Source organism: Pristis pectinata, chromosome 3, assembly GCF_009764475.1.
Source record: "Pristis pectinata isolate sPriPec2 chromosome 3, sPriPec2.1.pri, whole genome shotgun sequence".
NCBI lineage: Eukaryota > Metazoa > Chordata > Chondrichthyes > Rhinopristiformes > Pristidae > Pristis > Pristis pectinata.
The window spans coordinates 40161165-40173750 of NC_067407.1; the positions used below are offsets into that span (position 1 = coordinate 40161165).

The window sequence follows — 12586 nt, forward strand, 5'->3', positions numbered from 1 at the left end:
AAACAAAAAACAGACTCTCATCACCCAACCAATCCCAGCCACTCGAAATGGTTAGACAAGCCAATAGTAACCAACCGAGTCTACACCGCCCACTTGCTGTACTTAACCAATCATAGCTGCCTTAAACTGGTATCTTGTCGTGCAATAACCAATGAGACTTTGAGTTCTCGTTTATCTGTCTCTTGACTCTGCAGTGGATCAGTTGATGATACTGATGTTCCTTAGTTTGAGGATTCCGGATTCACATCCAAGTCTGGAAGCTTTTGCATAAAAATGTAGGCTGGCCATTTATTACAATCCTGAAAGCGACATTAAACTTCACCTGGTCTCGAATAAAAACCGAAATTGTTGGAAGCACTCAGTAGGTCAGGCAGCCTCTGTAGAAAGAAAAAGATAGTTAACATTCCAGTCAGAAACTCTTAATCAGAACTGGGGAATAGATAAAGTGGATAATTTTAAGTTGCAGAGAAGGCGACGGGAAGGCTGGATAGGACGCGCTTTGGTCAGCACCTTATCAAAGACTTGAAGGGAAAGGGAAGTCACAGAGGGTGAGTAAGGCAAAAGAGACAGATGGAAATCCCGTTCACGTTGACATTCTTGGTGTCTCTAACATTGACGAATGATCCCATTACATTAGTTCAGAAAAGAACACAGGAGTTATCCATCAGGTTCTGGCCAATATATATCACTGAATATTGTGAAACAGATTATCTGGATATTATCACATGGATGACCATCAGAGCTTGCTGTCTGTATGCAATTTGTGACAGGATGCTAACCATTTTAACAAGCCCCATTTGTTTAGAAACAGTAGGAGTACAGGCAGGTATAAATAACGTTTAAAAAACCTACATTAGAAAGAGATTTCTGTTATTTTTCTTTTTATCTTATTGGATTTTCATTCCCCAAAGCTAAGACAGAAAGTCTCTTGATAGTTCATTCCTTTAGTGATGGATTCTGCTGAACAACTAAGATCCAGAAGACACAGTTGGAAAATAACTTTTTGAACTTATTTTATTACTTGGGGATAAATTCACTAATTTTTCAATCTTACAATTAAATAAACCAAAATATCTATTTACTTTAACAATAAACAATTTAGGAGGGATTTAAACTTGTGTCTCTGAATTAATGGTCCAGATCTCTGAATGTCATTTAATCACTATGCTCCTGAACCCATATTACTGTGGCAATTGTAATTTTAATTCTGAGATCAATGGAATTTTGTTGACCAAAGGTATGTGTGGATAATGAGTAAGGTCCCATGGAACTGGATCTTCCTTAAACAGCGAGACTCGGCCTGTACATAATATTTCAGGTGTGGTCTAATCAGGGCTCTATATATTTGCAGTATGATGCCTTTACTGTTGAACTCAAATCCTCTTGCAATAAAGCCAGCATGTAATTTGCCTCACCAGTTGTTTGCTGTATCTGCATATTAACTTCCAGTGTTTTGTGTGCAAGCACATCCAGATTCCTCTGAGTGTCAACAGTTTCAATCCCTCACCATTTGAAAAGTACTCTGCTTTTCTGTTTTTTCTACTGAATGGTTGACATTGCATTTCTCTGCATTGTATTCCATTTGCCATGCCTTTGTCTATTCATTTAGTACATTCACTTCCTGTACAAGGAATCTTGAAATATTTGCTTTCCATTGAAAATTCCAATGGATATTCCTGTGTTGGCAAGTCTGAAAGAAGTGTTTACTTGTAAGTATTCCTCATGCTGCTAAAGTTGGCACTCTAAATAGATTTCCAGTGGTAATACTTTCAATAATATGCAGACCTCAACTTGTAATACTGGAAATAATTCTGAGTTTAGCATGTTGTTGTAGGCTATTGCCACAGAGTGGTACACTTCCACAAATCTCCCAGCTTCTGAACTGTCTCTTCCAACCCAGCAGCTATTTGTTTCTGCAGATAAATTTGATTTAAATATCAGTATCTCTACTTGTTTTCCCTACTTTCTTAAGACACCTTCTGAACTGGTTCTTGAACTGACCTGCACAACATTAACCCTACCTCAGCAATGGAACACTATGGACCACTCTTGCACTAACATGAACTTGTCTCTGATTGCTTCTCTTATTTTGCACTTAGGTCTTGTTTTTGCACAGTCCTTTTTTCTCTCTCTCTTCACTGTCTTGTATAATTTATGTTCTGTGTGTTGTCTATACCTATGTGCCTCTGATGCTGCTGCAAGCAAGTTTTTCATTGTACCTGCACCTCACCATACTTGTACACATGACAATAAATTCAACTTGGCTTGTTCTTCTGTTCCACTGGTTCCTATGCCTCACTGGTGCCCAGAGCCTCACATCTTTACTCTCTGTGAGTTATAAAAGGAATAATGAGTGATAGTACTGGTGAGATAGGAATCTGGGGGCTATAGGAGGGATTCGGTGATGGGTTGACTGTGAAAGGCAATATGAGAATTGAGGGGTAAAGAACAATATAAGAGTGATAGGAGAAAAGGACATGGATGATGCAGGGTGTGGGGCTGAGGAAGCATTATGTAATAGGCTGGACAGCCAGTCTGTCATATCACTTTCTACTGCTGTTCTTTATCATGGCTTAATCTGTCTTCCATTAAACCTCTACACCATTGGGCAGGCTGATCTGGAGCCCCCCCACTTGTGAATCTGTATGGATCACTTCCAAGAACCATCACCCACATGCACCAGAAAAAGTTGTGGCTTATGAAGTGTGGCAGTCCTCTTCCCTACAACTCACTAGATATCCACTTCATGGCAAAAAGAGAAGCAGATCAATACTAAATTCCACAATGAAGTCTAAAAATATGTGCAACTGCTTAGCTTCAGAATTTTCCTAATGTACGACTCCTTTCATTCCTTTCCAGTCTGTATCATTTGAGTATCATAATTCTTTTTCTGATAAACAGATCTATTAAAACCCATGACACAAGAGATTCTGCAGATGCCGGAATCTTAAGCAACACACGCAAGATGCTGGAGGAACTCAGCAGGTCAGGCAGGATCTATGGAAGGAAATACACAGTTGACATTTCGGGTCGAGTCCTAATGAAGGGTCTCGACCTTAAATGTCAACTGTTTATTTCCCTCCATAGATGCTGCCTGACCTTCTGAGTTCCTCCAGCATTTTGTGTCTGTTGCTTTTAAAACCCATATTAATCTGAAGAAAACAAAGGCCATCAAAATCTAAATAATAAGGCAATTTCTTATCAGAAATCATAAGGCAATGCATTTCCGTGCAAAATGCATGAGCTTAGGGGTAGTGACTTGATTGACCTGTTTTGCCCTGTAAATAAGTGGTATCCATTTACGAAAGCTGTGTTGGTGGTGAGATAAGCAATTGACTCCCAGTGTTGTGATTACCCACCTAGAGCCTTCATGGTTGGAGTCATTGAATTTAGTAATTATACAGGCAATATATTAAGCCATTACCTTCGCTAACTTCTGAGTGGAAAATTGCTAAAGCCTCACTGGATTCCTGTGAATGTTGCAACTGGGTGCTGTTACTTATTACATTAGAAATTTTACATAACAGCTGATAAATTGGGGAGACCAAAATATCTTATGCATTAAATTTCAATGGAAAACCACACTTGTCAAATTTAAGGTTCAGTAAAATGTTATCAACTGTAATGGTGTTTACAATTTAAGCCAGAATAATTCTCTATCTCTGATTTGGTAAATTACTCTCACTGCTACCAGTGAGAGTAATTTATAGTGTTATTATGGGACATACTGTATTATTGTGTTAAATGTTCAGGAATTTCCCATTCAGCTAAAGTTGAGTTGTGATGTTGAATTGAATTCTGGTGACAATTTCAGTAGGAGGTTTTCCCTGGCTGTATACAGGTAGCTTTCTCAGGCATTGAACACTGTAGCCAGGAATACATTATGCTGACAATGGATACACAAAATAAGTAAAAATTCCATTGCTCAGTGTGGTGTGCTTGAGTCTGATTTAAAAAGTGCAGAAAAATGGGAGTTCAAAAGAAACATGAAATTTATACATAGACCACAATTCAGTTTTTTAAACTTTATTTCAATTTCAAAAAAAACGACATTTAACATTTTAAACAGTTATTACAGTACAATTTCCATACTGTATAGAATTTAATTTTTTAATTTATAAATGGCCAGACCACTTCTTTAATACATAATACATTAAAACATAATTGCATATTCATAATTATGTGCAATGAACCAACAGGGAAAACAGCCACTGAGGAAATGACATATATATTTGTATATATATTTATATTAAAAAAGTCAGTATTTACAAAATAGCACGCAACATCAATGGAGCTATCTCTTATTTTTGTTTCAGTTTTCTCCCTCTCTTCCGAAGGTGTTGACTCATGCTGGGATATGGTTTCACAGGCCCAAAGGTACCTCACCCTAGTAGCCATTCAGTGTGTGTGCTTCATAGTGGGTGACCTGACAATCAATGTTGACAAGCTATCAAACCGTGAAAGGTATGGCAGTGAGCGTGAGATAAAAACAGTTAAAATGTTGGAAATATTCAGCAGGTCAGGCAGCATCTGCAGAGAGAGAAACAGAATTAATGATTCAGGTCGATGATTTTTCATCAGAACCAGAATCATTCAGTGAGCATGACCCTGATCTAATCAATATCCACAGATGTGCTCTTTCCATTAGGTGCCACTGCATAGTAATCAGGAATGAGGTCCTTAGCCAATGTTTCCCTGCCTAGTCCAGGGGACATGAGGGCTAATGGTAGCACTTCAACTTTTGTCCAGCTGAGATTAACTGATGCAGACCAAGAATCAAAACTTCTAATTTGCACTACATGCTTTTATAGCAGGCATTGCCTTTACCCAGGAGAATATTGACGTACTACAGGCCTATTCAAATCTATAAGGCAAAAGACAGCCAGAAATGGTCAGGTCTGATTATTTTTCTCAAATCCCTAGAAGTACATTCACAATGCACAACAACTGTGCAGAATAGTGCTCCAATGGTCCAAAAAATACAAAGAACAATCACTTTCTCTTTCATACCCAAAATAAATTGAAGTATGTGTATGGTGTAATAAGGAACAGACTTCCAAAGGTGTTACAGTTCTTTCTTTATCAGTGCTGAGGGAACATTTTAAGGGAGAAGTGCAACTCCACATCAGAATAAAATGTTTCCTTTAAAACCAGCTCTCAGTCCCAAGTGTAGCAGCAACACTTTAGATTGTACTTTCTTCAGCAGGTGGGTTGACTTCAAGTGTGAAGGCACACACAGCTGCAACTCTTCCAATGCTGGAAATGCTGACTGGTATTTGATGCTGCAGCAGGTAGTCTGCACAGGTCACCATTGTTTGTTTCATTTTGTTTCATTTGCCTTTTCAGGGAGGCTGTAACACCTCTGCCATTCTGTCTGCCAGCGACCATACATTAACTAGCTTCTAAGATGTTGCCATTTGTATTTAAGCCGCCACCTGAGGTGTGGTTACCATCTGAGACTTGGGTCAAAACCAGATATCTGAGTCACATCTTGCAACATATCTCGCTGCCCTTGACAGCAGGATGAATGTTTTGCTCACATTCACAAGTTGCGACCAAAGTGCGGTTCCCAACTCACTAAAAATATAAGCTACTTAAAGGATCACCACTAACTTTGTGTGGTGAACTTTGTAATGACCCTGTATTTCAAAATATTTCATTTTGATTAATATTTCTTTAGAGTCATTCAGTGACTGAAATGGAGATATGTTTAGTGGAGTACATGCAAAATGATTGTCTTCATAATTATCCAGACACGTTATATGGTACTCCAGCTTAGATTCAGATGCCACCAGGTACTAAATTTTAGTTATGCAAATCTTCTTTGGCTGGGACAAGAGTTTGGGGAGGAAATATTAATTTACACATTCAAAGCAATTTCATGTGGTCCACATCCTCTTTGTAACAAGACAGGACTTGAACTTTAAAACAATGCATTTTTGGCAAATGTGTAAATGCAAATCTGTTTTATGATTAATTGAGCAAACACTTCTGGGTGCACATGACAGATAAAAAGAAAATCCAAGGTGGATAATGTGTCTATTTTTTCACAACGTATTTTCTATATTGAAATCATTTTGCTTTTATTTTGTAAAAGTTGCCACCACATCACCAAAGCAAATTTTTTGTTTTAAGAAGCTGCCGGAACTAGAATTCACATTAGAATGTTGTACCTTTTCGCACTGACATTAAAATGACATAACATTCCAGACTGGAAAGTTAACATTGGAACTGCACAATAAGTTAATCTGCAGCTGAAAGATATTATTTTAGAACCCATCCTAAGGGTCCGATCTGAAATGTCAGCTTTGACTGACCCCTTTTACATTTTATGATATAAAATCCGGTATTATTGGATTTTCCTCTCTGCAAAGTTAACAGGCCTGACTTTCTGTCTGAGGATACAAAATATTTATCCAGTATTATTGCACACCTCCCCTCTCTCTGCCCCTCTTTTCCTCTGAAACATAGCATTGCTTGGCAAAATTATTCTCAATCATTATCTGGGAGTTATCAAGATGGACAGGTTTCCAACATCAAATTTTTTTTAATATAAAACTTAAACAATTGGCATCAATACTGGTAGGTTCAGGGGCTAAAAATTTGGAGAATGCAGTATATTTTCTTGGACAATTCTACTGAAATGCAATGCTACATGTTCAAAGAGGCATAGCCTACAGGTTAATAATGATGTCTCTGAAATGCCTATAACAGCTGGAATACAGACATTTGGAGTTAAGAGTGTATGGGGAGGCAATTACCAAATTACAAATACATTTGTTACACTGTAAAATACGAAATGTTACCAATGTCACATCAATCATATAATAATACTGCAGGACTGTTCTGCGCTTTCTGGTGTTACTCCAACTTCGAGTCGTTGTTGGAAATGTTCTGGCCATATGGAACAGAAGTTTGAAATCAGAGAGTAAAAGTTTGTTTCATGGGTTCAGTCCTTAGTGACTCCTAATTGAGTTTAAAAAGCTGTCCGGTGAGTAGCATCAAACACTGGGCAGAGGTGCGAGAATTCAGTTGTCAGCCATGTATTTCCCTGTAGAAGAGATAAAACTAGATTAAGAAATACTGGTGTCACAGTTATGAATTAAGAAATTCTCATTGTGGCAGATCGCTGAGGTAGCTGATGTGGACAAAAAGTGTCTAAGGCAGAGGGGAAGACACTATGGTCAGATTGAACTGTATCAATCTGACCATAGTGTCAACACTTGTCCTTGGAATCTCCTTGGGAGTTCTCTGGATTGATTGCTCTAACTTCAGTGCAATCTCTGGACAGATGCTTTGATTCAGGCCATCTGTCACTGAAGTCACCTGGCTGACTGAGGGAAGTGCCAATGAAATTCCTGCTTTGACTTTTGAGGGACTGATCATGTCCATTCCAATGGTGAAGGGGTACTGTGTAATACTGGGGTACTGTGTGATTTTGGGGGTCTTTGTGTCATGTAAGTCTGGCAGGTATGCTGTGCAAGTGACAAGCCTTCACCTTGGGACAGCTGGCAGCAGGATATGTTTCAGGGAGACGGGCAGCAAGAGAGTGAATCCCTCTCTGCCTGGCTGTTTGATCCAATCGCCTGAAAGTATTTGCCCACATCTGACCTAAAGTGCTAGTCAGGGTCTTATTCATGTTCTAAAGCTGTGATTTCTAAGTTGGAAAGAAGCTGATGCTTAACATTGGAGTAGGTGATGGAAGAGAGCTGGTTCTGCTGCCAGTGTTAATGGGATGGGAAGACTGGCCCACTAATTGCTGGACCAGCATTAGATTGATAGTATTCCAACAAGAAGGATCAAGTTGGGGGTGTGCTGTTGTGGGCAGGGTTTCCTCGGTGCATCTTGCTGTGGGCAGGGACACAACAAGCCCCATTATACAGTATAACAGAAGATCCTGAAGCAGCACAGGTTCATTGGGGCAAACTGCCTCCAATAACTATGGACACAGTATCAAATGAGCATGAAAGAGTAAATGGGAACATATAACTCTTGATCTACCAATACTCATTCCTGAAATCTGAGCATTAAACTCTAAAGACAACAATCCACGCCATACACAAAAAAACATGATAGTTAAGTGTTTTCACAAAAAACTAGATGTGCACACTTAAATTTCAGATGCAAACACTTCCCACTCCCCTAAGTAAGGAACTTGGATACATTTCCTCCCTATCCACAGGAACCACTTCTTTTGACAATCAGAGATATCTAAAAACAGCTGAAAAATATTTAAATAATAAAGGTATTAGAAGTTATTGATAAAAATTAATTGAACAATACATACATTTAACACCAAAGTAATACATGTAAATCAACTAAAAACATTATTACTTATCAAAATAAGGCAGATGAAACAAACCTCCCACCTTTTTAGTGAATGTTGGCCAACTGATTCAAGTGAAGGGGCTGCACTGGATGCAACAGCTATAAAGTGTTTCCAGCCTCCTCAGCTCAGTCTATTGCTGAATCACTCCTGGACACAGTGATGAGTCTAGTGGCAATACAAAGGGTCAGCAGCACTGCTATCTGACCTCCAGCACCACGCCACACAGGCTTGGAGGTCCAGAGCATGCTGATGTAAACAATGCAGTTTGCCAGCGGTTCTCTACGAACCGACCAGCCGGTTGTCAGAACAATCTTGCTCATTAATTACCATCCTTGAGAACTCCAGCATTTAACTGGTGCTGAAGGGCACAATGAAACAATGCAGTTAGAGTCTATGACTCATGGATTTTGTCCCAAGGTTCACGTCTTACTCCCCAGTGATGCAAACCTTATGTGGCAGATGTTGACACTGAATGCAGAGTGGGGGATCACTCCTGCAGTCTCCTGTGATCAGACTGCCATCATCTACAGCAGGTGCTCCCATAATATCTCAATTGCAAAAAAGAGTCTTTTCTGCTTGAGCAGAGTTCATCCCCAAGTCATTGGAGCCAGTATCTCTGTAGATTATTGGAGACTCCAGAATTAATCCAGAAAGTTCTCAAATATTCAAAGTTGTGGATTTCATTAGGAATCCCTGTGAACTGTTATGATCCTGGCTCAAGGGTAGGTAGGAGACAGTGCTCCTGTTAGAACTTAGAGTGAAACTGATAAATTATTTTTCAAATAGTTGACTTCCAAGGACTTCTTTTGAAAGTGAGTTGTTTCTCCATGTACAATGTTTCTAATGATGTGGGCAACAGCATTGCCAGAAATGTAGAGGAGTTTCTCCTTGATCCTGGAGAATCAAATGGGTCCAATCCCAGCAGAGCTGCTAGAATGGCCCGCCAGTAGATTTTGGGGGGGGGAGGTCATGTGCGAGAGGAACTAACTGGGCCAACTTCTTGAGAGAGGGCTGAATAAGACAAGATATCTTTATTAGTTACATGTACAGGACATCAAAATACACAGTGAGATGCATCTTTTGCATGGAGTGTTCTAGGGGCAAAGTGTCACCAAGCTTCCAGCGCCAACATAGCATGCCCACAACTTCCTAACTCATACGTCTTTGGAATGTGGGAGGAAACCGGAGCACCTGGAGGAAACCCACACAGACACGCGGAGAAGGTACAAGCTCCTTACAGACAGCGGCCGGAATTGAACCCGGGTCGCTGGCGCTGTAATAGCGTTGTGCTAACTGCTACACTATCGTACCTGCCCTAACAGGTTCCTATAGTGCTGTGCTATTCCTTGTTCCTATGTACGGTTCTTTTCTTATAAGAAGACAATGACCTTGAGAATTACCTGCTGCAAATCTCTTTTTGATAAGTGAAAACCTGTATCCTGCTCCAACCAATTCAATATCGGCACCAGACAGTGTGCTCCCTTCGCTAGTGAACTGCACAGCCAATGTTGCAGGCTTACTTGGGCCCTCAGACAGCTGAAACCTGGCCAAGAGAGATCCAACACCTAAAAGAAACAATGGAAGAATCTGTGTATGGAGAAGGAACTTAACACTCAAAACAATTAGGGAGGGCCAGCATTTATTTCTTTTTACAACTAATTACAACAATTAATTACAACTGTGATTTACACCCCACTCAAGTGTAGGGATAAGGCACATCACCAGCTTCCCATTGTACACAGTTAGCATGTGGCTTGGTACATAAAAATGCTAGAAAGGAGAATTTAAATTGCAAAGAAATAAAGTTAAGGAAGTTGTATTTGTTTGAAGCTTAATTATGAATTAATGGTTGATGTATCTTTAACTCCATACCTACTGGTGGGGAGGACCAGATTTGCAACACTGCCCTATAAAGTACTGGAAAAGATTTTCTTTCTCTTGATTGAAAGTAGGGATCTTCCAGACTTTCTTTCCGAAAGCAAGGGTAGCCCTATTTCAAAACTTTCTTTGTATTTTCATTATACAAACTCTAATTTTATTTCGAATCATTTTTAGTTTTGCTCCCACTGATCTCCTTTTTTATACATCTGAACACCATGTATAGAACATAGAACATAGAACAATTACAGCACAATTCAGGCCCTTCGGCCCACAAAGCTGTGCCGAACATGTCCCTACCCTAGAAATTACTAGGCTTACCCATAGCCCTCTATTTTACTCAGCTCCATATACCGATCTAACAGTATAGATACGTATAGATCTAACCATGTATAGATATCCAATGAGGAGAGAGGGTAACTGACCTACTCCTAGGCCTTTACTATAACCTGTTCAAACACAGTTCTCTTCCAGATTTTGAGTTTATTTTTACACTGCTGGGAGCAGAAAGAGTCTGTAATAGAGATTTATAAAAAAAAGTTTAGTACAAGTTACCTCCATTTTCAGATTTCTGGGATAAATCTGGTATCTTCCAGAGTATTCTATGTTGTTCGGCATTCCTTGAAAAACAAAGGGCAGTCAGGATTTTACTTAGAAAACTTTGAACTATTGAAATAAACAAGAGCTATCTAAACACTCAGCAGGCGAGGGAGGCAGCATCCACAGAAAGAGAAGCAGAGTTAATGCTTTAGGTTGAAGACCCTTTGTCAGAACTGGGAAAGTTGGTTTCAAGTTGTAGAGTGGGTGGGAATGGATGGACAGGACAAAAGGAACATCTCTGATAGAGCTGCTTGGCCTAATTGGAGGACCTCAGGTATGTTCATACTCAAGGAACTGTTCTCATCATATCCTGAGATCCATGCTTAATGCCATGTACTGGAACATGCATGCCCTTGATCCCTCTCTGCAAGACACCAACTGACTTTATCTTGAAACCATTGTGGTCTGTATTCGTACTTTATTCTTCACTGTATGGCAATCCTGACCACACCCTATCGGAGATGCTCCTTTTGTCCTATCCATTCCTCCCTCATCCATTCAGCAACTTAAAACTAACTTGTCTCCTCCCTTTCCTACTTCTGATGAAAGGTCTTCGATCTGAAATGTTAACCGCTTCTATTTCCACATATTTCAGCTTTCTGGCATCTGCAGTTTTTTTTGATTTTCAAATCCTGTCGAGATTGTTTCTCAGTCCCGAAGGTGCTGATTCATACTGGGGAGATATTTCGAGGTGTAGGGGAGTTTCCTGATGATTTGTGCCTTGACTAAGTGATTGCTTTAACATGTAATGGGTGGGTGAGGGCCAGAAGCATATGCAACTATAAGATTCAATCCTATCCTGTCAGTGCATGCACACTTTCTGGCAGGTTTCAGTATAAGTAGAAGATGAAATTTAACATGCAGAAGTATGAAATGAATCATGTCGGGAGAAAGAATGTGGAAAGGTAACAAACTAAATTTAAAGATGGTGCATCCTTGAAGTGCATTCACACAGATCTTTGAATGCAGCAGGACCAATGTGAAGACTAATAATTAGGTATGGAAGGTTCTGCTAAGATCTATAAAACACACAATGCTACAGCTGTACTGAGAACACACTTAACACTATATTAGGATGGATATAAAGGCTTTACGAAGGATACACAGGAAATATATTAAAATGCTGCTGGGGTGCTGGACTTAAGGTCAGTGATGAGACCAGGAAAGCTGGAAATGTTTTCCTGTGTCCAGTGGCAGAAGGGATGGGAATCAGAGACCAAGTTTTAAAGTAACTGGCAAAAGAACCAAAAGAGAAAAAAAACCATACACGAAGTTGTGAGACAATCTGTAACATAGCAGCTGAATGGAAGATTCCACGTAAGTTGCAAATGGAAACTGGGTAATTCCTTGCAGGAGAAGGAGTTACAGGTCAGTGGGAAAGAGCAAACAAGTGAGATTAATTGGATACCTTTTTTAACGAGCCGACAATGGGTCAAGAGGTCTTTGTTTATGCGGTGTCATTCTATGATTCCATAACAACTGGGAGTTGAAAAGCTCTAGCTTAGAATACTGGATGCAGAATGGTTGTCAGGAAAGCATGAATTTATTTGGTAAGTAAAGAGTGCTAAAAACATTCAAGGAAGATAGAATTGTATACAAGGGTCGGAAGAAAGTTAGTATAGAATGTGGTAGAGTGCAATATGGTTGACAGACACCCTGGAGTGATAATCACGATAGGGAGAGTACGAGGAGTGAATGGTGATTAGTAAACAGTGTTGAGCAGTGATCAGGGTAGGTAAAAAGGATAGAGCATCTGTAAGAAAAGACAGAAAATGGCAG

At 39.6% G+C, this 12586-nt stretch overlaps 1 protein-coding gene across 1 annotated transcript in view; it reads right to left on the reverse strand.

The window, feature by feature from the left end:
- Nucleotides 1-4057: 4057 nt before the first annotated feature.
- The window catches only part of sgip1a (SH3GL interacting endocytic adaptor 1a), a 121180-nt gene continuing 112651 nt past the window's right edge, over nt 4058-12586 (reverse strand). The window contains exons 24-26 of the mRNA XM_052012355.1: nt 10763-10827; nt 9730-9894; nt 4058-7051 (exon numbers count right to left, since the gene is read on the reverse strand). Of these exons, the coding sequence (XP_051868315.1) occupies nt 7029-7051; nt 9730-9894; nt 10763-10827 (253 nt within the window). The 3' untranslated portion in view covers nt 4058-7028. The remainder of the gene's footprint in view (nt 7052-9729; nt 9895-10762; nt 10828-12586) is intronic.